The sequence below is a fragment of the Neodiprion lecontei genome, chromosome 1 (genome assembly GCF_021901455.1).
Source record: "Neodiprion lecontei isolate iyNeoLeco1 chromosome 1, iyNeoLeco1.1, whole genome shotgun sequence".
Taxonomy (NCBI): domain Eukaryota; kingdom Metazoa; phylum Arthropoda; class Insecta; order Hymenoptera; family Diprionidae; genus Neodiprion; species Neodiprion lecontei.
Genome location: NC_060260.1, coordinates 8,266,113 through 8,294,105, shown reverse-complemented (window position 1 = coordinate 8,294,105; position 27,993 = coordinate 8,266,113). Strand labels below are relative to the sequence as shown.

Below are 27,993 nucleotides of genomic sequence, written 5' to 3'. Positions count from 1 at the left end.
ATCCAAAATCATTTATTCGTGATAACTTGTTGAGAAATATAGGTGAAAATATTATTTAAAAACAATATCGATCTACTATCGATGTAACATATAACAGTTGCGAAACCTCGGACGTAAGCGAAATTTTTCAATAGAGAATTTTAATCACTTGCAAATAGAGAAGGCCCGAGGCTACAATTCTACCACAGGTGTAACCCACTGTTCAAAGTTTCACGGTAAATTATCTCACGATTTTGTGCAAAGTCAAGAATATACTTCGTACGATTGAAAAATAAAATTTGATTAAAAACGGAAGCGAAAAAAAAAAATTTTTTGTCCTGAGAAAAAATCTAGGTTAACGAAATAAGAAAAAAACAAAAATGACGATTATTTAACAGGTTGCTGTAATCGTACCGAGTATAAATATCGAAGCTGCATGGAACGTTTAAATATCGTCATGACCGTAGTCGAAAGGTATCCTTGGTAAAAATTAATTGCAATAAATAATAATTGGTAATTTAGTGTTTTTTATTTTATTTATTTATTATTTATTCTTTTTTTCTCTTTTTAGTCTAATGTCATCCGAGTACGTAATACCTAGATAGCTAAACAACCTGCTTATGCAATTAACCAAGCGTCGAGTGAGAGTTAGAATGTATGTAAATTAATATGCAAATCGATATTGTCTTAACAACTGTATTACCATAAATCGAGCAGACTTAAATCGCATGACATGATTTCATTTCACGTAACGAATTCCGATTATACGCACGAATCGGCACGGCGCGTGTTACACGAATGGCTGAATTACACGCGGGATGAATTGCGTGAGACTGCACTTTGCAGGCGTCAAGTCTCAAGTCGTGACACTACGATTTTTCATTCCAATCACAATCGGGAGGCGACCGATCATTCGTCAATGATCTGACCGAGTCAGCGTTGACGCGATGCCTGAATCGAGATCTGAGAAAACGAGAAAACCGTATTTAATATCTCCAGTAATTATATTTACTCCAGTGACGGTGAATACGAATTAACACACATCAACAATTGAAAAAAGGTTTGATATTTACAATCTTCGAAACGATTAAACTCTATTTTCTGATGTGTTTTTCACTACGAGGCAAAAGTTAATAACGTTACTGTAACGATGCGTGTTCACGAATAATCGTTACTTTGCTTACTTACTGCAGGATTGTCTGAAATTTATTAGAACGTGATAAATGAAGTATACTCATATTTCTAAAAGCCAACTCCTTAATTGTCAGTCGGTAATTGGATATTAAGGATTTGTCGATCATTTTTCCCCGGCCGTTAACGTGACCAACTTCAGCCCAATTTTTTACGCACATCTTTCTAGTCGACCAGTATCGTACGATTTAATTAAAAAACAATTAGGAAATCTCACGACATATTATAACTCTAACGCGCTTATGTAATGTTTAACGAACACCTGTCGCACCGTTATATAATACTAACTAAAATCTATTTTTTTTTTTCTTTTTTTTCAACCTGGAAATAACTATCTGTAAACCCTAGAAATTTCTACGGTAACTAAAACAAATCCAAAAAGACTAGAATCTGTTAAAAAAACACTTGAGTTTGATCATTTTTACCCATAATTCCAACTATAAAATCCATTTCGCAATTTGCGAATATTTTAACTTATATTATACATTAATTTCTGTCACATAGTATAAATGTTGTCTCGTTCGTCTTCGCCGTCATTGGCGCAAACAACGTTGCTAGACTTTGTTTAACCAATTTTTGTTCTTCTCCTAACTTTTCACTGAGACGGTACAATGTTTATTCACGCAACTTAAACGGGATGGAATTTTTGCGTCTGCGCAAAGTGCACAAAATGAACGGCGTAACATCGAAATCTATTACAGATCGACCGTAACGTTGCAGAGGAGAATTTAAAAATTTCTTATATCAAATTGAAAAAATTCAAAACGACGGATTCGATATGGCCAATCTAATATGGCAGACGAAAATTTCAAATTTAATCGAATCTGGTAAAAAAAAACTCTAAGCAGGGCTTTTCGGGGTCGCTGATTGGATTCGCCATACTGAATTTTCAAAATCTAATTTCAGATTCGTAATCAGCGACCTCAAACACCGAGACCAGAATTTTTTATCAGCTATATTAAATTTTTGAAACCCATAATCAGCTTCGTAATCAACGACCGCAGAAACTTACAACTTATATAAAACACGTATACGCCTGAAGGGGTAATTTTCTCAGAAATGAAAAATTCCTTCAATTTTAACGATTTTTTTCGAACCAATTCGCTTCTAACAATAACAATCTACACGCATCATGTCGCAATAATAACTTTCGAGTATTGAAAACTTATTAATACACTATCGGAAGTAGAAAAAAACCGCAAAGAAATATATTGAAAAGTTCTCCAATTATACAAAAAATGGATATAAAACGGACGGTGAGAATACTTGCCGCTACGACACAAAGTTTCAACCTACACTATAGGACACCGGCATTAATTAATCAAGCCAAAATTAACTTTCGCTCTGTGCAATTATAACTACCTAGGCAGGTATATGAAAAACGCCAGGGTACGGAAATGGCATAGAAATTGGAATTTGATTCGAGATTCGAATTGAAATAGAAACATAACCAGTTGCGGCGTCCCATTGACGATGAGGAGAAAGTTTTTCAACTTGTACATTATATTCATCCTCCGTCGTCGATACAGCTACTTCTGTGTGTGTGTGTGTATATATATATATATATGTGTGTGTGTGTGCGTGTGTGCAGTATAGCTATATACTTACGAAACTAAGGAGACTCGAGGAATTTTCAAATTTCTTTTACTCACTGCACGACTGGGTCACTCACACTTATCTTTACAGGTGGGCATTTTTGTACCGCGCTGCGGCTTCCTCAACATTTTTAACGAAACATCGTCGCGTGCAATCCCCGTTTCTCATAACCCGTCGGAAAGTATTATATACGGTACAAGAAGCGTTTGCATACGTTTACTTATTTACTAACCGGTATATCAGCTACAGAGACTCGTAGAGAATTTAAATTACACCTCAGATTCGTTCGACTTGTGAGACAATTTTTTCTGCCCAATGAATCGATCGCTCGTATCCCGATGAAAAAATATCGATCTCGTCGATATACTTTTTTCTTATCACGTCACATGTAAAAGAAAAGAAACATGCAACTCGCAAAATTGGCCAAGTTCATGTATGTACGGATTCAATCATCGTTCTGTAAGGTACAAAGTAACAACAACAATTTCTGATATCGGGAATCCTTCAATTCTTGCGGTAATACATCGTACGGAGAAACACAATTTATCGATAGAAAAAATTTTTTTTTTTTTTTTTGTTACCAGTATATTTGTCGAACGGTATTCGTGCGACAAAAATTGTCCTGATCGTTGTTTTTTTCCCCCCTTTCGATTTTCACAAAAACTCAATACTCACCACATCGCTACATTTCCCTGCGATATCAAGTTAATATTCCCATGCAGTCTTCTTACAAAAAAACAAACGATTGTCTCACGAGCCGACTGTGAGACTAATGCCAATTATTATATTCCTATGATAAAATACGTTGAGCAACCACCGTATAAATCATTACTCATCGATTTATTCTTACCCCTAATTTTCAGATTTACCCTTCTCATAAACAATCCGTATTACCTACACGAATCCCACACTTACAAGCCTCCGCAACGAATTTCCACCCACGTAATTTTTGTCTCTCAATTTACTTCCGCCTACATAATTTTTACATCATACACGTAATCGCGTATCAACGATGCCTACGTGATCCTGATCATCCGTCCGTCTTCCCGGATGCGGGTGAAAGAAAAAGAGGAAAAAATAAAGATAAAAACAAAATAGAAGAAAATAAACACGACTAGAAAAAGGTTGAAATAAAAGTGTGTTTCACCGTTGCAACCTAAGGAGTACGTGAGCGGGTAATATGCCGATTTTTGGGTGCTCGTCGAGTTGACGTTACGGCTGGCCTGTTATAACATTACGCAAGATTGGACCGGTCGGCTGGGATCATAAACAGCTGGTATCGGTGGGCAGAGACGAGGGCTTAGCTTCACCGATTTCGAAAGCCTTTCGAAGACTAACCGTTCGTTTTTATCCCCGCATTTAATATTTATAGTTCACGTGTGACGCGAAACGTCGTCTTCCTCAATCGACGAAAAGGTCACCCTACTTGATTAACATTTTCTCCCAGCTTTCTTGTGAAAATTTCTTCTAATATCTTTTTACGCATTCGAGCGGATCTGATTTGTTTCTCATTCAGGCATCGAATCTAGTAATTGTTTTTTTCTTTTTTTTTTTTTTCAATAATGAAGTTGTGAAAGATCCGTGAAAAGTATAAAGTCTTTTATTATATAATTTTCATTGTGAAAAATTTCGCAATAATTCCTGTGGTTACAATGAAATTACGGTAAAATTGGCAGCCTTGCAGCATCGCTCAAGCATCGTTAAAATTGGAAGCAAATGTGGTACAAGCAATTATACAATTTAACGTGATTATAGTTGGCAGTACTAAATTTTCTGCTAATTTAGAATGTGCGTAATATTCTACGTTTTCAATTCATCGCGAATGAGGTTCGAGAAAATAAAAGACCAAAAAAAACAAAAAACACAGCAACATATTATTTCTGAACTTTTTCGTTACATCTTCATTATCCAAAACCATACTCTCCGAATAATTGATGTAAAAAATTTTAAATGATAACGGATAATTCATAGAAACGAAATCTACTACTTTGAATTTTTTTCCCAAACGATAAAATCAATGCGAATACGTAACAAATGAATTAAATGATTTGAAAAAAAGAAAATTGCAAAATCTCGTCTAGTTCGCTTGGGCCGATTATCCGAATGAATAAATAAATCATACCTACGTAAATCGCGGCAACACGCTTTACACCGTTCTAATTGATCTAAAGATTTTTTTTACCGACTGTCGGTGCATATGCAGCACCGACTTTCCTAGATCGGTTGCAAGGTCTCTTGTATTATAGCCCACATAGACGATCGGCGATCGATGAACGCGTTCACCGTCGATTCTAATACAGGCAGCTCCTGACCTACTTCTTTTTTTTTCTCTTTATTCCGCGCCATTATTTGCTCCTGTTTTTCCATTTGTCTCGCGTAATTCACAACCGTTGCACCTGTGGATAATTGTCGTCACCTAGGCTATGCGGACGGTGTAGGTTTTCCCATATATTGCACAGAGTCTCTGACCAGACAAACGTGTCGGGTCGACCAAAATTACGAAACAATGACCGAGGAGATCTCGTTACATGCCGCCGACTGCACACAATTGCCCGAAGCCTCGTATAAATAATAATTGTCTTCGTTATGTAATTTCCAACCGTCTCATCGCGGCGTAAAGTTACAAACTCTTGCAGTCCGTCACGTGCACGAATACCCATCAATCCGGTTATCGAAGCGCGCTTCGGGATTTTTTTCAGAATAAAGAAGTAGAGCAATAAGATCAAAAGTTGAGGCCAGCAGCTGTCTATTTTCTAGTCACTTTTTCATCACGCCGCCATCAAGCTACATTTATAATGGACGTAACATGCCGGACACGTATTCCTGTATACATACCAATGCACAGCTCGTAAAGTACGAAACATATTTATTTTCTCAAATTCGTTTCATTTCATATTCAAGTGTTTACTTGCAACGGCGGTAAAAAATCACGAATATCTGTCGGCTGCGTCGTGTTTCCAAGATTTACGACGTAATTTCGTTACTTGTAATTGTTTAATCAGGCATTTTACGAGGTTGAAGTTGGTAACGTTAATTCAACGAAACATTGGTAAAGAAAAAAAAAATTCTAATTCACAACTTCACTTGAGACATTTTTCGATTTCTTTTATGGTTCACTGAATTTCTAAACTATCCCAAAATTGTCAAGTAATAATTTTGCCCAAAAGTACATTGCGCTACGTTAATGATAAGAAATTGAATCTCACTGCATTTTACTGTGTGAAAAGAAAATTCTACTGAATCGAACCGCCGATCATCTCTCGATTGAAGAAACATTTACTAATTTGTGTGGCGATTTTCGATTAAATTGATTATTTTTTCACGATTAATCGGATTTAATCGATCATTTTTCCTCACAATGGGTTTTTGTTTTCTACTCCCACGAACGACGCAATGCAATATCAAGTTTGGTGATCAAAATGTCAATTATCATCATTGTCTTACTTACTAAGTACCTATTTGACACAACACGTGAAAAATGGATGAATATTTTCCCTTGAAATTGAAAAATCTCTTGAAAGAAGCTGTGAATTATAAAAATACTTTCTCGCTATTAAGACTGCATATTGAAATTTACCAAATTTTGGTTTAAAAACGATGCGAAATAATCGATTCATCAATTAATCTTTACCGATTCAATCGAGTCGTGTTCGATTATTTTTAGCCAGTGGCCGTCGATGGTAGTCCAAGCGATTGACGAATTGCTTCGTTCGTATCCGTATTGCAGGCAGTAGTAAAACCGGCGTGGTATCAGCCAGTGGTGAAGTAAAGCGTGGGTCAGACACGAGCGAGTAGTAAGTATCGGTAAGAGTCAGACGCGTAGAGACGCGGATTTACAGCCCGAGGCAGAAGCGTGCAATCTTAGATGATTAACGCGTTTCTACAGATTGACAGACGATGATAAAACGTCCATGAAATTTGCGCTACCTTTAAATACTCGTGCTTCTCCTTATTGCGTTACACCGTATAAAACGCGCTCTGAAACTGGTGACTGGTCGAGCTCGTAGAAAAAAATTCACAATCAAGCTTCGTAAGAGTTTTAGTATATCTATGCATGTAAAACGCGTAACCAATTTTATATCATTGATGCCATGTGCGGAGGATAATTTAAAAATTTTTAAGTTTTTTAAAGCAAAACAATTATCAGGAAGCATAATTTGATTTCAAAAATTGGGGCCTCGTTTAGAAAAAGTTGTATCTTCTTTTAAAAAACAAATTGCATGACGTTTCCTGACCGAAAAGAAAGAGTTTGCGAACCAAGAATATTACATTTTCGAAAACTATCGCGCATTAATTTTCGGTGAGTTACAAAAATGCGAAAGACCGAAAAGTCGACGGGACAAAATCCCGAAAGTTAAGTTACCGACGATAAAAAATGTAAAAGGACCATAAATACGAAACGTTGTCTTTGAGAAAAATAAATATTGAAAACGCAAAAATGTACAAATAAATTTATACCGAAATTTTTTTTCGTTTCGGTATTTCGTCTTTTCGGGAGTCTGGTCCTTCTGCGTTTTGCGGATCGAAATTTTTCTCGTTCTAAACTATGATCGTCGACAATTAATTTTCTTAGTTTATTTTAATTACGGAACTTTAATTTTTCTACATTCTCACATTCCGTGCTATCTTCATTCGAAATGCCAATTGTTCTGAAAATACTTTTTCGAACAAAAGAGCGTTCGGTTGAATGAACTTTCGAAAACTTTTGAAAATCCCCATTTCAGTAAACTGATCATTCGTTATTTCAACATTCGTACCTCGAAAATTTCGGATTTTCGATCAGTCAACTTTTTGCTATTAATTCGAGATTTTTGTGACCCACAGTTATCCTTAAGGAATATATTGCGTATTATGTTCACCTCATTAATGACAAAGCAAATTTGAATCTTATTACTTGAATTCTAAATCAATAAAAAGAGATGAAAGCGAAACAAAAAAAAAAAACGCACCATTATATAGGTAAAATAATTCACCTTCGTGACGGTGAAGTTTTTCGACTGTACGATTGCTCGTCTATTTGTTGTGTAATGTTTGTTTTACGTTTGATTTTTTATTTTTTTTTACTTCTCTTTATTTTTCAGAATGGGGCAAGGTCACGCGTACGAGGGGTTATCCCGGGGTCAAGAGCTGTCAGTTCGATGCAGACGCAGCAGCCAGGTTCTTTGCCCGAATTTCAGGTCGACCCTTACCGCCTTATTGACGATGATCTCAAGGACGTCTATGATGACATACGGCTGGTGAGCAACCTTTAACTTTCACCGACCGCCGTCGGATCCGCTATTTAACATTTGTACTACACGTACATACCTTTTTGTACAGTAAATAATGCCAGCGTGCATTAATGCAATTAATGTTCAAGAGTTATTTAAATTAATCGTTCTTAAACATCTTCCATATCCTGTCAACATCTCCATTCTACGGTATAACGTCCAATTGGTTCTAAATTCATAGTTTCTATTTTTTTTTATGATTTTATTTACGTCAAGTTTCTAGTTTCTCCATCACTTTTCAAAACTAGTTAGATATACCTACTGAAAAAAATAACTTGTTCGTGCTGAGATTTAAAACTTCAATACAGTTAGCAATGAATAACAATAATTCGATTTTCGACGATAATGTAAAAACGATAACGTCCCAACGAACCGTCAGTTTTTAATGAAAATTGTATATATCGAGAAAACCTGGAAATGTCGATGCTCATTTCCAAAAATCATAACACATAAGAGAAACGAAAAAATGAATAACGACGTTGAAATTTTTGCGGTAAAATAACCGATCCCAGGGGAATAAAAACTGCAATTTTGATTTTACAAAACCGGAAAAATTCACAAGCAATATCTGATCTAATAATATTCTAATTCTTCAATTTTCATTTGCCAATTACCGAGTATCTGTTTATTGAAAAATTGTGACACTTTCACAAATATTTCATTACTCGACGATTAACGGTCACCGTGTTTGAATTTTGCAACATTTGCATTTTCTGATGCGGTTCCGGATTGCATTCTCATGTTTCTGTTTATTGAAAAATTGAGACACTTTCACAAATATTTCATTACTCAACGATTAACGGTCACCGTGTTTGAATTTTGCAACATTTGCATTCTCCGATGCGGTTGCGGATTGCATTCTCATGCGTATTCATACGGTGGCCATGGATACCCATACGGATGTGCAGCTCGCCGCGCTTTTAGTTCTCCTTCTTGCATTCTCAGCCATACGATGTATCGGTAATCCTCGTATTTTATCGTCACCGTTGCATTTAACAAGCGCGCGTTTGCGACATGTCTTCATTAAACATTTTACCCAAGCGAAAGCGAAGAAGCCGCGATGTGCGTTCGCGTCGTTTCACGGTCTGCATATCAGCAAAAAACTTTTACTCGAGTAACAATACATATATATACAAGTATAATAACGCGGTGGTCTCACAAGCCGCACGCGGTTTCTGTTCAATTTATTTCTCCTGCTCACAATCAGTTCAATTTATTATACCTTTGCCCGTTATATTCTCAGGTATGCAAGTCTCTCTTTTACAGCTGTAAATACAGGTATACAACTTCTTTAGTATTGAATTACTTACGGAACGAAAGTCTTTTTTTTTGTATTCCTTTTTCGTCTTTTCTTTCTAGGAACAATTCAGTTTCAATTCAAAATGTACACAAGTAAAAATAAAACGTGAAAGAACCTGGTACTTCCCAATTTTTCCCGGTTCTTTCCTGAATTTACTGCGAGCAATGAATACGCTTTACTTTTCATTATACAATTAACTATATCGTAAAATCTTTAAAAAATGTTGTCAACATTCCCCCACGGCGAGTTATTTATTGGTTACGAAAACACCTCGAAAAACAAATTGTAGTGTAAGTTGAGCAAGTATCACGCGCAAGAAGTGAAATTGACAGTTTTCATTACCAAATTTGCTAAGTGGCATCAGTGAGCGGATATTCCCCGATGGAAAAATTATTAATAAGTTAAAATATTTGTCCTTGGGTGATCGTTTCTATTGTAGTGACGTACACGCGGCATGTTTAACTTTCCACCATGGTGAACGAAACGGTTTACCAGGAATGATTAATAACATATTTTTCCAAAATAATCTCGAATTCTTCAACCCCTCGCAACGTACAACAAAATTCCTCCCAGCGTTTCGAAACAATATGAAATTACTCTTTATTTTCTCTCTTTTCATTTGCTACAATTTCGCGGGTTTTCGTTTCTCCTGATTTCATTCCGCAAGGCTAGACTTTCTTCTTTCTTTCAAATAAAAATCTCGTTAATTATTACATGCAGATGGAAAATTTCCGCTCGTTGTTATTGTATAAAATAAAAGTATCCATTAAATATTATACGGGCAACGGTAAAACCACGCGCGGTATTATTCCATATGATTGGCTTCTCTCCAGTATGTAACTTTCTGTCCGTACGTGTACCATGCGTCTGTAACATAAGGAACCACCTGTACAGGTACGCAACGCGTGTACGTCTACATATATATATGTATGTATATATGTGCTAGTACGCAGACATCAAGATGTGTGATTTGAATCCTAACGCCTCGTCGAGCGCCTGCCCAACGTACACTTTTTCATGCCGACTGAATAAATAAAACATGTAGTAACGGTGGCTGCGGCAGGTGGGTACGTCCTTCGCTAACGATAATCGCCTACTTACTTCAAAGCTAAAATTATTATCCAAATCATACCTCGTTTAGCGGCTCCTACGGAGAGTATACTAATCGACGTAATCACGCGACTGAGAAAAATTTCGTTTGCTACGGTCGCTAGAAAATTCTAGTAAAATTGCTGAATTATCTTATTGTTGCAGCATCAAAACTCTGTTTCTTTAGTTTGCTATATTTTTTTTCAATTGAACGGGGGCTTAACCATCAATTTATTGTTGCAGTAAAAGTAATTTAACGCGATAATTACAAGAAGAAAATACAATAAGAATGACAATTTTCAGACAGAGCAACGAAACTCGTTGTCATTTTTTACCCAGAATTCTATTTTCAGTTATGTAGTAAAAATTGAAAACAGTTAACTAAAAATTTATCTCGTTGCAACGTGAAACTTGTTTTACAATAAAGTTGTGGAGCGTTTGAGTAGTCTTGAACGAAACTTCATCGCAACCCCTTTACTTGCATTTATATATTTACAACCGTACGTTCTTGCACTGCGACTGAGCATCTGGCTCTCGCCTCCAAGTGGGGCAGAAAAATTATCGTTAATAATACCCCTTGTGCACAATCACCTCCTTCACTACATGCACGATGTTGAGTAATCGGATGTATACGAGCGAAATTAAATTGTGGATACCGTTCAGACACGGGTTTCAATTTTTATAAAAAGTCAATTCGTGAAGCTGCGTAACTAAAGTCGACATTTCATCAAATTTCCCTTCTTTTCATCATAATTAGAAGTAAGTCTACTTTTAGTGCGCAGATTCAAAGACTGGCTGATTATGATCCAGTTTCGAAATGAATCCGACTTCATACGCAAGCTTCGAATATATTTAGAAACAGGAGTTCAAAATTCTATATTAAATGTAAGAAAATGTTGGATAAGTGGAATAAAAGCTCTTGAATCAGTACCTGCACGATTGGATTGACAAAAATTGAGGATAATTAACATCAAGTTTGCATCGTGTTGCAGGAACTCGTCCGAAACACGTCACAGGAAGAATTGAAAACCATAGCAACATATTACTTCGACGGTCAAGGAAAAGCCCTGCGACCAATGGTGGCGATTCTTATGGCTAGGGCTATAAATTATCACAAGGAAAGAAGGTTCGTATAATTATCTCGACCGTAATACCTATAAACCAAAACCTCGACGCGTAAATTTCTAATTCGTTGAATTATTTGTCTGTTGCTTGTTCGAAAATGAGGAACAGGAGGTAATGCAAAACCGGTGATTAAAATTCCGTGCAACCCGATGAAAAATATTCAACATTGTGAATGACAAATTTCTTTCCCCCCGACTCGTTTAGCGATCTCTTGGCATCGCAGCGACAAGTGGCGATGATCGCCGAGATGATACACAGCGCGTCTCTGATCCACGACGACGTGATCGACCAGTCAGATTTCAGGCGTGGAAAGCCCTCGGTGAACGTGTTGTGGAATCATAAAAAGGTAAGACGTGTAAGCCTGGAATTATCTCCCCTGTTCAGCATTCGTCAAAGTCGAACATTGTAGAAAATTCCGATCTGATGACGAAGGTATCGAACTTACTTCCAATCTGCGCACACCTGTCACCATTAATGTATTTTGTACATGTAATAATGCCTGCCTGAATTACATATTCGATCGAAAAGTCTGAGGGGCAGAAGGAGCGCGTGCATACATATGGAATGCAGGTGGAAGGAGGTCAATTCGATTCGTGTCCGGCAACACTTTCTTGTGGATCCGGAAGTGTGCCGAGTGTCAAGTGACTCTCGAATTACGTACGTGATGACCGCGGCGTCTCTCTCGTTGCTTTTAGATACGTCATTCGCCGATCAATAGGCGAGTTTTCGAGGTTGAAGTTCCAAATTTGAAAAGCTCCAAAACCGCCTAATCCCAAATTATTTGATGGTGAAACTTGAAGTAAAGAAATCAAACTTTTACGAGTCCATAAAGTTTCGAATGTTCGGAAACCTGATGGCTCCAAGTTCCGAAATGCAAGATTCCGAAAATTCAAATTACGATATGGCAAAGTTCATTCCAAGAAATTCGAATAACACAAACTAAAATATTAACTATTTCATAGGTGGTATGTATTATAATTACCACGTTCAAAACGACGAAAATAAGTGGTGTTTTTGATTTGATTCTAATGGTTTGGGGTTGATTTCGAGCATCATAGGGATATCCAAAATTAAACTGAACAAAATTTAAATAATTCTCATTTCCAGTACGGATCAAAATAGATATTTGTACAAAGTATGATGCAACAAATGTTCGTCGTTAACTTTTGATTTAAACGGTCTGGTCGATTCGTCCTTGTGAATTCCACAACGCCAAACCGAAATTGACATTTTAATACAATCTTACAATTACAATCTTACAATTAATACAATCAAATTCTCCTTACAACATACCGGATTTCTTTCCTCTCCGTTATTTTTCACATTTCGCCACTTTGGTCGTTAAGCTACTCGTTACCTCAGCTACTCTTAGTTTCGTCTTTTTCAAATTACGCCAACTGCTGTGTAGCAGGATCAAGCGTGAGGCGGTTGCGTAACAAATTATCACATTTTGTGTACTGACCGCGTTCGTATTCGACAGTATGCGATGTTTGTTTCTTCCTTTTCTCGTTTACCATATTACTTTTGACGTTTTTAATGGTTTTCTTTTATTTTTAGTATCCCAAATCTATTTATATCCGCTATCGGTAAGGATCGAAAGTGTTGCCGTCACTTTTACTTTCGTCTGTAACAAATTTGTTACCAAACATATTCGATGGGAAACGTTGCAGAATTATGAAATAATTTACATGTACGAGCATAGATGCAGATTATCAAATCTGTCGATCACAAAAAAAAAAAAAAAACACACACACACACACACGCGCACATTAATCCATTCGTTGCAGTATCTTATGGATCGTGAAGCCCGTGGGTCTCGAGTCACCTTTCTCGTTCTAATTATAATTGAGAAGAATTAGACTCGCTACGGGTATCGTTAGAAAGTAAAAAGCATCAGAGGGATTCCCTGGCTTGTTTCCCAATTGTCTATTGCGATACCTTTGAATAGACCCCCAAGACTTCGTCTCGTTTGAAAGTCATCCTCATAGAGAGTTGTTTCCTCCTCTTTATCCCGACTAAACGTACTCGCGATTCGTAGTGTAAAACGTGCATAGATCAAGCGAAACTAGTTCGTTAATCCTAACTATCAGTTTTACGTCGATCTGTGCCGGATGACCAGCAAGTTTTCAGCTGACACGAATCAGTGGCAAAAGTTCAATGTCCACAACATTCCTGCACAGCACCTCGTACATAAGTATAAAACGTTCATTTTATGGATTGTAAATACATGTAATATGATCCGGTACATGGTTATTACTCCAGCTTGACTGGTTTCAACGTTCGCACGAATGATCACTTGTTAGTTATTCATTACAGCTCTTTCCCAATGTTTGAGTGTGTCTCCAAGCATGCGGCAGAAATTCGAGCAAGCACTCGATAATGAGACCTAGAAAAATCTACATCTGTACACGGATTTCACGTTGTATTTCGAGGCTTCGCCTGAAAAGTACGCGCGGAATACTTTTGCTCAACAACGCCCTGGCCAATCTAGGACATTGTAGAAAAAAAATGTCAGTGACACTTCACACCGATTTGTTGTAACTTAAGAGTGAAAGGACTTGGACGTTAATTGCTCTTCAAGGTTGAACGACCACTCAGTTGGCAATGATATATAGCTTAAGGTATTGGATAATTGTCGGTGTTTACACTCAACTCGGAGCCGAAGCTCGTGGATCGCACTTGCGATCGTTGATCGTCGATCATCCAAAATCGAAGCGCTGCACCGATCTCAATCGTTCGTTCGTTTGTAATTTATACACAATTAGATGACGTCGATGATTCAGAGGCTTCGCTGTACCGTGTTTCCTTTTTTCTATTACACACTTCGCTCTCATTGAGCAGTGAATCCTGCAGTGATTCAATATTTCGTAATTAAAATGAGAATGTATACCATTGCCTTGCGACCCGTTGTAGTTCAACTTGATGCCAGTCGAGCAGTTTCACGCCGAATTTACCAACTGCTCTCTATACCATATCTGCACACTAATTTGCTCATCGTGTTACACGTTCAAGCTTCAAGACAAAATGTTTCTTCGTTCATTTTTCTCCCGATTTTTTCGCCATCCCGGATGCACATACCTTACAATCAGGATTAAAATTCAAAAAGTAGAAGGTACCGCAAGCACAGACCGTGCCTAGCCTTCGGCTGTCACCCATCTCCTTTTTATCTAGTCTCCTCGACATATCCGTATGTCCGTATATTCTCTTATAACTTCAGAACTACTTGACCGGTTTTCATCACGTTTTTTTCTATCGACATGTACAACGTCTGGTCAGATTTTAGATTATAATGCTTTACAATCGAAAATTTCAAGATCCCAATGAGCTCTGCAAAAAAAAAAAAAAAAAAAAACCGCGAGAGCATATATGGCTATGGCTACTACTTTTCTCGCAAGAAGCATTTGTAAATATTCGTCGACGGAGCCGCGGCGAGTTGCTATAATAGTAGATATGATGACATTACTCTCGTATACTTTCGCGGTCAGTCTCGGAGTGTCACTTATAAAATTCTTGTTGGCAAATCGGGTTTCCTTTCACCGCGTGGTTCCTGCAGCAGATACCTGTATCAATATTGTACAATCCCCCGAACGCGCGGGTCTGAAAACCACCTGCTGCATGTATAACTACGAGTATGTCCACCTTCAAGAAACGCATAAATGTGCGACGAGAGGTGAAAAATAATGTTTATTATAATCGCAATTACTCATTGCTACTTGTTATATAAAATAGGTACTTAGTAAGTAAGTCAATTATAATAATTGATACTCTAATCACATATCGTTGGTGGGATTAAGAAACAAAAAACGATTATGAGGAAAAATAATCTAGTCGATAGATTAATCGAGTTTGAAAAATAGTCGATTATACTCGCATAATCGTAAAACCATAGTCGATTTAATTGAGATTCGATTATTTCTGTTCATTCTTAGTACGCTGCAAAGATATTATCTGTATAGTTTTTTAAACATTGTTGTAAACCGGTCTCCAATCATATGAATATTACGCACAGATATGTGTCTATGTGTACAGATGTCGAGTGAACAATGTGAACTACCGCATTGATCGCCGACCTTTGCGGTGAAACAACTATATTATTATACCTATATGCGTATCGCAATCGTTAATGCTGGACAAGACTATTCATTGTAAGGTGTACCGATAAGCATGAGACATGATTGTTCTTTCATTATTTTATTGTTCCGGAACGCCCGTGTGTGCAAGAATCCTCGATTCCTTGTGATTTGAAAGAATGTATGCATGCATAGTATTCCAGTCAACGATTTCAAACAAAGGTTTCCCAAACTTTTGTGTCACATCTCACGAAGAACAAACATTTGTGAATGACGGTTCGCAAATTATCATCTTCGCCATTTATTTAGCACTTGACATTGAAAGGTCTATATTTGGTTGAGGAACACCTTAAAATTATTACGAAACGCGCGATATACGGTGACTGATGACTTACACAACGATTTGCAATAATCATTATTGTTCGTCAATGAAAGAAATTTGCGCTTCTTACACAACCTGGCGCGGTTAAAATATCCCATGAAAATTTTAACACGTATCAATTTGCCAATATTATAATACAGCTAACATTCCTGCCACATACTCGTCAAGCTGCAAACCCTCCCGATGCCACCTGTGATCCCCCCCCAACGACGGTGTTGGAGAAAGAGATATTCAGCCCAAGGATTCTCATCGTCGTTCGACTTGACGGATATCTTTGGATTATAATTCCTTCTTCATTAGGAAAAAAACAATGCAGACTTCGGTCCGTTGCCTCTGTCAAATCTAAAGTATTTTAGGACGCGTTTAATTCTGCTAGCTTTCCATTGTTGCAGAGTTCCGCGTTCGTAATACTGCCACGATTTCAGTAACACGTGTGTCCTGCATTTTAATGTGATGTCACCTTGCGTCTTTGTACAAACATTCTACGTGTCCTCTTCGCATTGACATGCACGGTCTTCGAAATTTTTGTAAATACTTCCTCGATTATTGCATGCATTATTATCTTGTCTCAAGTACGCTCGCCTCCTTCTTATATTTGCAATGTATGCATTTGCCATTTTTGAAGGTCCGTAATATTTACGCTTCGCTCCGAATACGAGTCCTTGCACCGTCATGCGTATTTGTATAATTTTGGTCAAATAACACAATCCTTAAATTGGGTATCGACGATATTTTCTACGTCACTTTATCAGCGCTATCCTTACTTCACCATATTTATCCTCGTCAATGATTCGTAACGTGAAACGATATAATACAGAGCGAGAGATAGTTCCTGAGGTGAAAAGTTCGTACCGCAAAAAGAATAAATTTGATTAAGTAAGAAAAGAGAAACAAAATAAATGATCAGAAGATGTGTAAACCTTAATGTTTAAAGATGAAGTAAAACGAGAAGGAACATTGTCTCGCCATACTCATCAGCTTATAACGGCGATGGAATTTTATTAACATAATAACCACAAAACGGCTTTCACAAAATGCAAATCCATAGAGTTACACGTAGTAAGACATTGTTTTTCGAACAGTTATTTTATAACTCTATGCAACAAACTAACCGTCCATTATTATCTCTGGATATTTATTTTTAAACACTCGTTTCCTTTTCCCTATTTTCCAGGTCACGATGGCCGGCGATTTTATTCTCGCAATTGCATCGATGATGATCGCAAGACTTCGCAACGACGATGTTACGCTCACCCTAAGCCAGGTAATTAGCGAATGACGCGATGACGAAACGCGACACGTATGTCAGCGGCTTAGAGATACTAAGTATACTACTCGTATAAGAAGCGATAAGTCAGATAAACTCGATTTGCTTTCTAACTTTGTATCTCTCGCTGATTTTTCAGGTCGTCACGGATTTGGTGCAAGGAGAATTCATGCAGCTCGGTTCTAAGGAAACCGAAAACGAAAGATTCGCACATTATCTGACTAAAACGTACAGGAAAACGGCCAGTCTTATCGCCAATTCCGCGAAAGCCGTAAGTACCGGAACAATCGATTCGTGTTTAATTAACCTTTGACTCCGAAACCTGGATCACTTTTGTCCGTGGCGATTTGGATTGTTCGATGCGCATCACACATTCAGTGCATTATATTTGCAATAAAGATATTGCAAATAATTATTTCACGTTGTTTTTTTTTCGTAGCACTGTAGCGACAAGTCCAAAGATGATATATAAATTTATGTAGATTATTTACGATAGATTAAGTTAGTGAAACAAAAGCCGGACACTGATAATCCAAGTTTCGGGGCTAATTAAGGGGATCCCCTGATCGATTTCGACCATGACGCGACGTCTGTATCTCCAAATATCGAAGTCCACGTATCTCAAACGCGAAAAATGGCTTATCAGCCTCGTTCTATAAACATATCTGAACAAAAACACTCCAAGACATTTACATTTAACGGAGAAATAAACAAATGGCATGAATCCTACGAATTTACTATTACAATTTGGTAGAATCTGTGCCATTTCTTTATTTCTGCGTTAAATGAAAAGGTATGAGAGTGTTTTTGTTCGGAATTGCGCATGGAGTAAGGCTGTTAAAGTCTATATGGAGATAAATCCGTCAACGTCGAAATCGACCAGGGCACCCTCATAAGGATCAATTGTTTTGCGAGGCCTTTATTATTTATTATTCAATATTCGCACTTCGTTTCGCAGGTCGCAATGTTGGCCGGTGCCGACGATCATCTAGCGGACGTCGCTTTCCAGTACGGAAGAAACGTCGGTCTGGCTTTTCAGCTGGTCGACGATCTTCTAGATTTTGTATCATCGTCAGCAGCCATGGGAAAACCGACAGCGGCCGATTTAAAACTAGGACTTGCTACCGCGCCAGTTTTATTTGCTTGCGAACGGGTAAGAAAATGACATCAATAATGCGTGTGAAGAGAATATTTCAAAAAAAAAAAAAGATGAAGTGCGTAAAGTGAGTTTTGATAATGAGAAAGTATATTCATACATGCGTATTTTACATATTTCAGTATCCAGAATTGAATCCGATGATAATGCGACGTTTTCAAGAGCCCGGAGATGTCGAGAAGGCATTTGAATTTGTCCACAAATCGCAAGGTCTTGAGCAGACACGGTTTTTAGCAAAGAAACACTGCGTCGAGGCGGCTCGTCTGGCACAATCGTTAGCCGAAAGTCCTTATCAAAAAGGCTTACTGGTAGTAAGCGATTTCGTAATAAACCGAATGAAGTAGCCGAGGATTTAAATATATTAATAATGATAATAATAATAATAATAATAAATATTTGAGAGCAATTCGAGTACAAAGCTGCTGTCGTACTCCTCAGAGTCGCGACCTTAAAGGTGATCCTTGGGCAGGTAATCCGATTCGGATTAATCGACCCCGATCCTGCACCCCCCCCCCCCCCCCCCCTCCTCCCTTTTCATCCAAAAAGGAAGGCAATAAAAAACTGTGCAAAGCGAAAAAGTCTCTCTCCGGGTCGATGACACATGTACCGAGGGAAGAGAGATCAACAGGACTAAGTAAACATTTGTGCGCATCTGTGAATTGTCGAATGTATGTTCATGCATGCTACTACACGTTGTGTGAAAATGTGTTTTAGAGTGAATGTTGTATTTTTTTCTGTTTTTTTTCTTTTTTCTTGTAATATACCGACGAGTTCAAAACGTGCATTGATTTTCTCAATAATTTACGTCGAATGTAACACGGAGGCTTTTATTATATCAGGGTTGTGCGAGAAAATCACTTCGTACTGTTCGATCGGGTAAAAGTCAAAGCTACAAGACACTGTTTCATATCTTAGAGTTAAACCAGATCAAAGAAAGAATAAAAGTCACAGAGTTATGCTTAGTGTGATGCTGTTTTGAAACCATTTTGAAACAGTTCGGAAAACGAACTTAAACGGTTGAGATATTTTTGTTTTGGCACATAAGTGTGTCTTATTTGGATATTCTTACACATAATTTCATCAGTTTTCGCTGGAATTTATGTTTGTATTTTATGACAGCAAATTTTGCTTTGATTCGACGTATTTCACTGATTTTTACTTTTTTCATCGACAGTATTACACAAGATTATTAAAACTGTTATAATGAAACTCTAATTAAATAATACCACTTCTCAAGGTTCAGATTTTAGACAAACCGAGCGTTGAAGACACGTATTGAGAAATTAATGACGAAGCTCGTCGGTAGGAATTTTCAAAGATATTATGTTAAAATATATGTAATATGTATAAATATCTGTATGTATGTATTATGTAGAATTCGTGGTAGTGCCAAGCGATTGAAGTATTATTCAGTTTTGTTTTTTTCGTCATTCTTTCGAATAAATTTTTTAAGTACGTATTGTAATCTGATCAACATAAAAAATGAGATAAAATATTCAATCGAGATAAAAATAAAGACACAAAAAAAGTAAAACACATACAAATAGTTAGTAAAATGAATATTAAATCTATAAAATATCGATAAAGCTACCACGATAAATCTGAATCGTATGCCCAAGTGCCTGATTCGATTTTTATAATTTCATTTATGAAAACAAATGAATCTTATGAATGTTGATTAATTATTAAAATAAATGAATAAATAAATAATAATGATAATTATTACTATTATTATTATTGAATAGAGCACCAGCGGAACTTATAGTCCACCGCAATTCGGGTAGTGCGAGCATTACCTTATTTTTTATTATTGAACATATCGTTAGCCACACACCTGTAAATATTCTTATATAATGCTTAGAGTAGCGCATTATAGAAACATTATATACAAATGTATAATAATATATTAAGATCATGCAAAGCTATCGGATTTTCTTTTACAAATTTCACATGCATCAAGAAATTTGTGCGGCTGCCTTCGGACTGTTACAACGCCATGGCTAAAACGAGATATCAATATGAACCGAGTATTTATTCTTGAGCTTAACGGTTTGATTTTTTTTACTTGAATTTTATTTCCATGTCCTCAACGTTTTTACTTGCCTTATGATACGAGTTGAAATACTCTCAAAATTATTAAACAAAAGCTGTCTTTCTTTTCCGTACGCCGAGGTGAATAATCAACCGGAACAATTAAACTTAGTTTAGTTTAGAAGAATAAATACATTCAGTATTGTTGCCAACAGTCCATTACAATTTAAGCATCGAGTAAATTTCAACAACAAGGCCCAGCTTAATCTTTTCAACCCAATTTAAAGCTGTCAAGATTCATATGCCGATTTTGTTTCCTTCATTTATACAAATTTGAAACACTATTTAAGTTTAAACTTACAAGCTTGGTAATAATTGTACATCGGGTAAGTGATTTTCAGAGAGTAGAAATTGGGCGTATGAAAAATGAATGTACATGGAAGAGAATTGAAGAAAAATATATATTATACATAATATAATGTATATAAATATAAATATTATATACATATATATATATATATATATATATATATATATATATATATATATATATATATATATATATATATATATGTATGTATATATTTTTTCGCCTGCACAAAGGAACATAATGTAATGTAATATTCTGAATAAATATCTAATAATGGAGTTGATCAGATGCTGGACACAAAAAAACTGCTCAAATCTAACTTATATTAATGATATAGGTTAATATTGTACGTGCGTCCAAATACGTGTAAATATGTATAATATACATATATGTATACACATAGGAATATATATATTATACATATTTTATATATTTAAACACGTATATAGTTACATGCACCATGCGTGCGTGTGTAAAGTAATATAATATTATATTATAATTATTATTATTATTCGAATAATAACAAAGTAAGCAAAATGTAATTATGATCAAATGTAGATTAATCAATTGTTCTTAGCTAAAGTATTTAGACGTGTATATGGAGCAGAGGTATAACCGAATTTTAATAAAATAAAAAACAAAACAAATTTTCTTAAGCAAATCATGAATGGTAACGAACATACCTCCATCTACACAAATCAGGAAACGAGTAATCGACGGAGAGTATTAATTGTTCAGGGTCAATTATACTTCTTAAAACTTATATTCGACTCTACTCGGAGAAAAAACGAAGAGATTTGACCAAGTTTTCTTGGTATTTCTTAAAGCTGTCTGATATTACGCCAGTATATGAAATTTACAACTCGATAGACAAAGCAGTGGCCCCCCCCCCCGTACTGTTCTGTGGAAAATTATTAAAAAGTGGATTTAAATTTTAGATTGTTACTCCGTATATGCGTATAATTAGGTGCTGATATTGTAATTCTTTCAATTTAAGTCTGATTGGTATAATAAATTGTGTCATTGATGATTAACACAAATTTGAAGCGGCAAGATGCAGAGATATTATTAAACGTATAATTGGATTTTAATTTGCACGGTAGAAAAAATCATTCAAAAATCATTGTGTGAAAGTGTGCTTGACATGTATGTTGATGATTGTAATTTGCGAGTGGTATCTATTTACGTATTTTTTTTTTTTTTCCTTTGTAATCTTCATTTCACGAAGTATAATTTGATAGAATAATGAAAATGTAAATACTACTCGAATTACCTAATATTTTTCACAATATGTTGTTCGATTTAGCTATACTGACAAGTACATAAGAATTGGTTCGATCGAAGCTGAAAATGAACTAAAGAGTTTCTAAACTAATTACTGACATTGAATTGACATTGTAGTCGTGTATATATGGGTAGTCAACAATTAAGCGTAACCTGGCACGAAAGCTAGCAAACCCCCATTTTTTTTGTTTTTTTTTTTTGGTTTTGGGTTTTCCTTTTTTTTTTCGTATACTGACAATTATTAAGATGTGAATAAAACAAAATATTATAATTATTGTGTTGGGAAATTGAATCAACGTTGTATAATTATTAACTTCTTTATAATATAAACACTAAAAGAAAACATTGGTCGTCTTTTCATTTTCTTTTTTTTTTTTTCTTGTCAACTTTATCAATTTGAAGAAAAAATCAATATCCTTTATTGTTTCCTTACAATCGTCATCCATGTGCTCAAACTATGAATACTACAGTTGCACAGTTAATGAAATTTCACTAGTTGAGGACCTTCAATTTTACTTTTACCATAACTATCACTCCCATACTGTAAAATAAAATAATCAGAAACTGTTTGCCTTTTCTACATCGCCTTTAGTTTAGAAATGAATATCACTCTCATTTAATTACTAACGGGGCCTCTATTAAAATCTTCTTCGCAGCGTTTTTCAATACGCATGCAATATAATACGATATACTCAACAGTTTGACTTCTTTTATTTTAAACCTAACACTGATCTTTGCAGTAATATTCTAATTCCCGATTGCAAGAAAAGAATCGCTGTTAAATCAATTTCGATTTATTCCTTTGAAAGATGGTATTTAAGTTGACTAACATTTAAAAATACTGGAGAAAAAGCGAAATTTCACTTCACATTCCCAATAGCAGTGTTTTCTCAACATCTCTAAACCAACTTATTGAATGAAACTGGATGAAATTATTGATTACGTCATTATTTCCACGCATCTCCTTTTCAGGAGAATAATTCTCTTCGTATATGTAACTTTGAAACAAGTGTCAATTCGAACATTGAATTTGAATGAGTTAATTAAAAAAATACAATCCAGTGGAAATAAAATCGAAATTAGAAATAAAGTTTGTATCGCAAAGCAGAAAATTTATGAAAAAAACATTTTTTTTCGTAATTCAAATCTACATATTTACAATACTATGATATCTTGAGACATCACATAACATTTGGGATTGTTTTATCCTTAAACTTAGGATCATGAAATATTTCGATTTTATTTTCGACCACGAGGACTATTTCAATTCGAGCACTTTCAATTAGAGGATTTTATTACAGAGACAATTTAGTCGTCAATGCATAATGCACAAGAATGGAATTCTAATCTGAAACGTGAATTACTTTCCAGCTAAATGATTGAATAACGAATTTAAATCAAACTTGTAATTCATAGGATTCTATTATTCAATGATTCTGAAGCAGTATTCCAACCAACCATTAAATCCCCCGCAGGTAATACATTTTGTCATTAAAACTTATAAAGATCATTGAAAGATGTTTTAATCTTAATAAACGATTTTATTATACAAATATATTATTTAATTTGAACTGCAAGAAGCATCATTATAACGTCAATTCAACATTATCAATTATCAGACAGTCGGTTTTAACATTGTGCGAATCTGTTGTAGATATCGCTAATTGCTGTATTTTTCTTTTTTTTTTTGCTTTTACGAACATTATTCGTCAAAATTCGAATGACAAAGAAAAAAATTCTTGCATCACTTTGGATCTGTTCAAAGCGATACGATATTGTGCTAAGTTTACTTATTTCACAGATATTAAGAGTAATGTTATTACAAAAACTTAAACTACTACATTACAGTTACTTATCGCTATCAACCATACGACTATTATTATAGCAAATTGTCATAACAATATGTATAACCCAATAAAGTTATGCTGTTATTATATGGGTTCAATAAAAATAACGTAATATTACAGATGATATTTGAAAAATAGAGTGTAGCTCACGGTTTTCAAATTATATGGGAAAAAAATAGATTGTCATTTCTTCCACCTTGATGTTATAAATCTATCTTGAAATCCAACAGTATGAAACCCCTAATGTTTTTCATACAAAAATTACTCTAGCTGGAGAATCGAAGAGTTTATTTTCCTTTCACAAAAATGTAAGGTAAAATGATTAATAGTTAGAACACTGAAGTCAAAGAACAAAAGGACGAGAAAACTTGTTCATTTTAGTTTGAAAAAAATATATGATGACGCGATTATAGTAGCATCTAGAAACTATAGTTTTGAATGACTATCTAGACGTGTGGAGTAGGCAATAAGACTAAAAGTGCAGATTTTGTTTCAAGGAGCCTTATTTTAATAAAAATTTAAAAGTAATTGTAATGAACACACGTGTGTTTTGATAACAGTACTGCAAGACATGAGGTTGATCTTCATATTATAACGTCAATGCAAATAAATATGAACATGAAACTCAATTATTTCAACTATTATCAAAGGTTTATGGTGAATGGCAGGAAAAGTAAATCATTACTCGAATAAAAAATGTTACATCTTCATTTTTCAGCCATTTCATAAGCCTTGAATGGTTGACATAACTCAACTTTTCTGCTGTACACCGTTTACATGAATGTAATAAGACTTCAACCTCATTCAGACTGTGTTCAAAAAGTAGTACTGTCTTTCCTTAGTACCAATTCACGCTGAACAATAATTTTAATAGCAGTGGCGATGCGTTTGGTGGAAAATGAAAACTATCGAGGGTTTGAGAAAAAATAATATTAAGAACATAAATCACAAAGGAATACAAATACTTCTTATATTCATACAACAATGATCACAATCTGAATGACAATTACTCCAATGTCATTGAAGTTATTGATCAATATATTACGTGCGTAACATTAGAATTACATTGCGAAGTAACTGCCTCTTCAAGCGTACAGTCAAGCTTTCGATAATTCGCTGTATTTGGTCTTCTTCTACCACGCCCTCGGGATTTTCGACCCTCAAATAGTAGTGCCATTATCTAATAAATAGTATGTGAAAAATTATGGTTCAATAAATTTTTGTATGTTATTTTACAGAAATATTTCGTCTTTTCCATACCTTCTGCTTCTTATGGTACGCTATGTAGCAAATAAGGCATGTTACGGATATCACCATGAAATAAGTAAAGAAGTGCTGAGGCGGATCCATCGTACTTGCTGGTGGAGGTTTTGGTACATTATTGCCGATTCCTAAGGAATTAATCAATATTTGAACAAACCTTAATCGCGATACGATGTTTACGATTTTACAAAGAAAGTTTGAACATTTTCATAACTGCTCAGTTGACAATCAAAGATTAAACAGTAGAAGTATTCTATCGTAGATGTACTGTAACATATTTCAAATGTAATTCAGAAAATTAAACAGTTGCATTTGCACAGATGTCTACCAGAGTGAGTATACAATTTATGAAAAAAACTATCTAAGAATATCTGTAATGAACAAGAGGAAACCCGCGAAACTACGGAAATAAATAATTTGGTAAGAAAATATTACACAAAAAAAACTACTATAATAACGATGTTGAAGATATAAACAAAATCAAACAAAGTTGGGTCTGATGAAATCTTGACTAAAAATTGCAATCATCCTTACGAAAGGAAATAACAGACTTATAGTCATCAAAGTTAAGTAAAGAAATGATAAAAAGAGAATCAAAGTTACTGAAAAAAGTGATTTAAGATACCTATTATGGTAAACTTTATCAGAAACTGTAGTGTACTAGTTATTAGAGTTTAAAAGAAACACTTGATTACATTAGTATTATCAGAAATGAAGTTGAAATTTGAAGTATCAGGTAAAGCATCATTTTATGGAAAAAGAATGAATTAAACACGTTGACCAGGCAACCTGACCTTGCTCAATATCCTTGTCAACAAAAGATGATGAGCCATCTGTTTTAGTTCTCTCTGCGACTGGATTCTCAATTCCATCATTTCCATCATTGGAAACATCGTCACGAACTTCTTCAAGTTCAGGACTTAGTGGTTCCTCATTTCTTTGAGAAGCCTTGCCTGAATTTTCTATTTTATCAGTATCGTGAGGCGCAGCTAGTTTTATTTTTGCAGTAGTAGAAACTTTTACAGATGGTGGTGTAATTGGTACAGTTTTATTCATTTTTTCATTCGAATTTAGATGAGCAACTGCATCAGTTTTAACGTCGTTAGTGCTCGAAGAATGTGATAAGTTCTCGTTTGGAGGATGTATTTGGTCAATTGGTGCATCTTTAACACCGGCTTTGCTTTCATTTGTTTCTTCGATTTCTTGTTCTTCGTGTTGAGCTCCATTATTTTCTGATTTCTTTGTATCTGACACAGAATTATTTCCTATGTTTTGAGTACCAGTCGGCAGAAGTTCTTGGCTTAGATGATTCTCTTGTTGATTTGGACCTTTGACAGTTTTTTCAAATCTGGAACCACTATTATGACCAGGAGGTTGAGCTGGTTTGACATTATCATTGCTGGAGCTGGGTGAATTTGTCGACTCAGTTAATATCGCAGTTTTCAACGCCTCATTGCTACCTCTTGGCATAGGTGTTGTACTGCCGACAAGGATTCGATTCACCCATAATAAGATGGGACATACTGGTTTAACAGTTACCGTAAGATTGGCGCTAGAACAGAGCCTATCACACTTCAAATTCAATGTTTGGTTGAGTAACGTAAAATTGGGTATTGAGTCTATATTTTTTCCACCGTAGTTCATAATTTTCTCATAACCGGAGTTCGACAAGGTACTCAACAGAGCAGTACATATCTCATTCTCTTTCGACGGCTGCTTCGCTACTTTTTTTAATTCCTCAAGAATGTAAGATTTTGTTAGGTTGGTTTCGTAACTTTTATTTAACTGAGAATGAAACTCGCAAAATTTAATTACAGCATAACGAATACCTGTGCATAAGTAAATCAGTTCACTTTTGTCATCATTCAATGGAGGTAGCGACGAAGGTATTACCGACGTACCGCAATATTTTTCGTACTCTGGTGCAAAAAATACAGCTTTCAGATTACAGTTTGATTGTTCTAATGTTACTCTGTTTTCCCCGTACGATACGCCGTAAATTGTGGTTAAGCAGAGGTAAATAAAGGGCACGTAATTCATTCTGTCCACAGTTGATTTCATAATAATAATTCCTTTTTGCCTTCTGCAAATAGCCGGTTGCATTATATGTGCCTCATAATATCACAAAAATTATTTCCGTCGGCTTTTAAAATAATACGAGCTGTCATCAGCTTATCACGCTAGTATTTACTGTATTTCCACCAGACGTCAGTGCCAGACACCAGTCTCATCCCATCGCATACGTGATCGCTACAAGAGTATACGTACGCACCACGGACTATGTCATATAACTAGTATAGAGATATTGTTCTATATACGGAGCATGATCGAAACAGCGACGAGTCTACTCTTCAGCCAAGCTAGATGGCGCTAGTGCCGGTAGTACTAAAATATAGAGATGTGTCGATAATACAGAGCATGCTTACCGTAGTGAAGTCCCACTATACTAATCGAAACTGAACAAATCACAAACATTAACAATTGACGTTGTTATGGCTCTAATTATAACCCTACTGTAACCGCCCGGCGTGGGGGGTGCGTTGAAAGACGTTCATATTACTATTATATGTTACACGGATAACTCGAACAAAAAAAAATCAAGCTCGTGAAATTTGAGTAATGAAACCTTTTCGTTACCTCCCGGACTAAATCACTCGATCATTCGATCACTCGATCTCTCGATCTCTGGATCATCCAATTACTGGATACCGCGCGATCATCCGACCACTGGATCACTCGATCATTCGCAGAATGGCGCCCCCCTGCGATCCAT

The 27,993-nt window shown here is 35.7% G+C and overlaps 2 protein-coding genes across 3 annotated transcripts in view; one reads left to right on the top strand and one right to left on the bottom strand.

Annotated features, from left to right (window-relative positions):
• The window catches only part of LOC107220960 (all trans-polyprenyl-diphosphate synthase PDSS1), a 58,273-nt gene extending 33,940 nt beyond the window's left edge, over nucleotides 1-24,333 (top strand). For both annotated transcript variants that reach the window (XM_046731034.1, XM_046731040.1), the window contains exons 2-8: nucleotides 7,848-8,003; nucleotides 11,418-11,551; nucleotides 11,755-11,896; nucleotides 17,177-17,266; nucleotides 17,409-17,540; nucleotides 18,228-18,422; nucleotides 18,548-24,333. In XM_046731034.1, coding sequence (XP_046586990.1) covers nucleotides 7,848-8,003; nucleotides 11,418-11,551; nucleotides 11,755-11,896; nucleotides 17,177-17,266; nucleotides 17,409-17,540; nucleotides 18,228-18,422; nucleotides 18,548-18,769 — 1,071 coding nt within the window. In that variant the 3' untranslated portion in view covers nucleotides 18,770-24,333. The remainder of the gene's footprint in view (nucleotides 1-7,847; nucleotides 8,004-11,417; nucleotides 11,552-11,754; nucleotides 11,897-17,176; nucleotides 17,267-17,408; nucleotides 17,541-18,227; nucleotides 18,423-18,547) is intronic.
• Nucleotides 24,334-24,872: 539 nt separating this feature from the next.
• Nucleotides 24,873-27,482, bottom strand: LOC107220961 (trans-Golgi network integral membrane protein 2). Its single transcript, XM_015659783.2, has 3 exons — nucleotides 26,015-27,482; nucleotides 25,218-25,348; nucleotides 24,873-25,137 (listed from the first exon to the last, which is right to left on the bottom strand). Exons 1-3 carry the CDS (start codon nucleotides 27,321-27,323, stop codon nucleotides 24,991-24,993), a joined length of 1,587 nt encoding a protein of 528 aa, XP_015515269.1. The 5' UTR covers nucleotides 27,324-27,482; the 3' UTR covers nucleotides 24,873-24,990.
• Nucleotides 27,483-27,993: the final 511 nt, after the last annotated feature.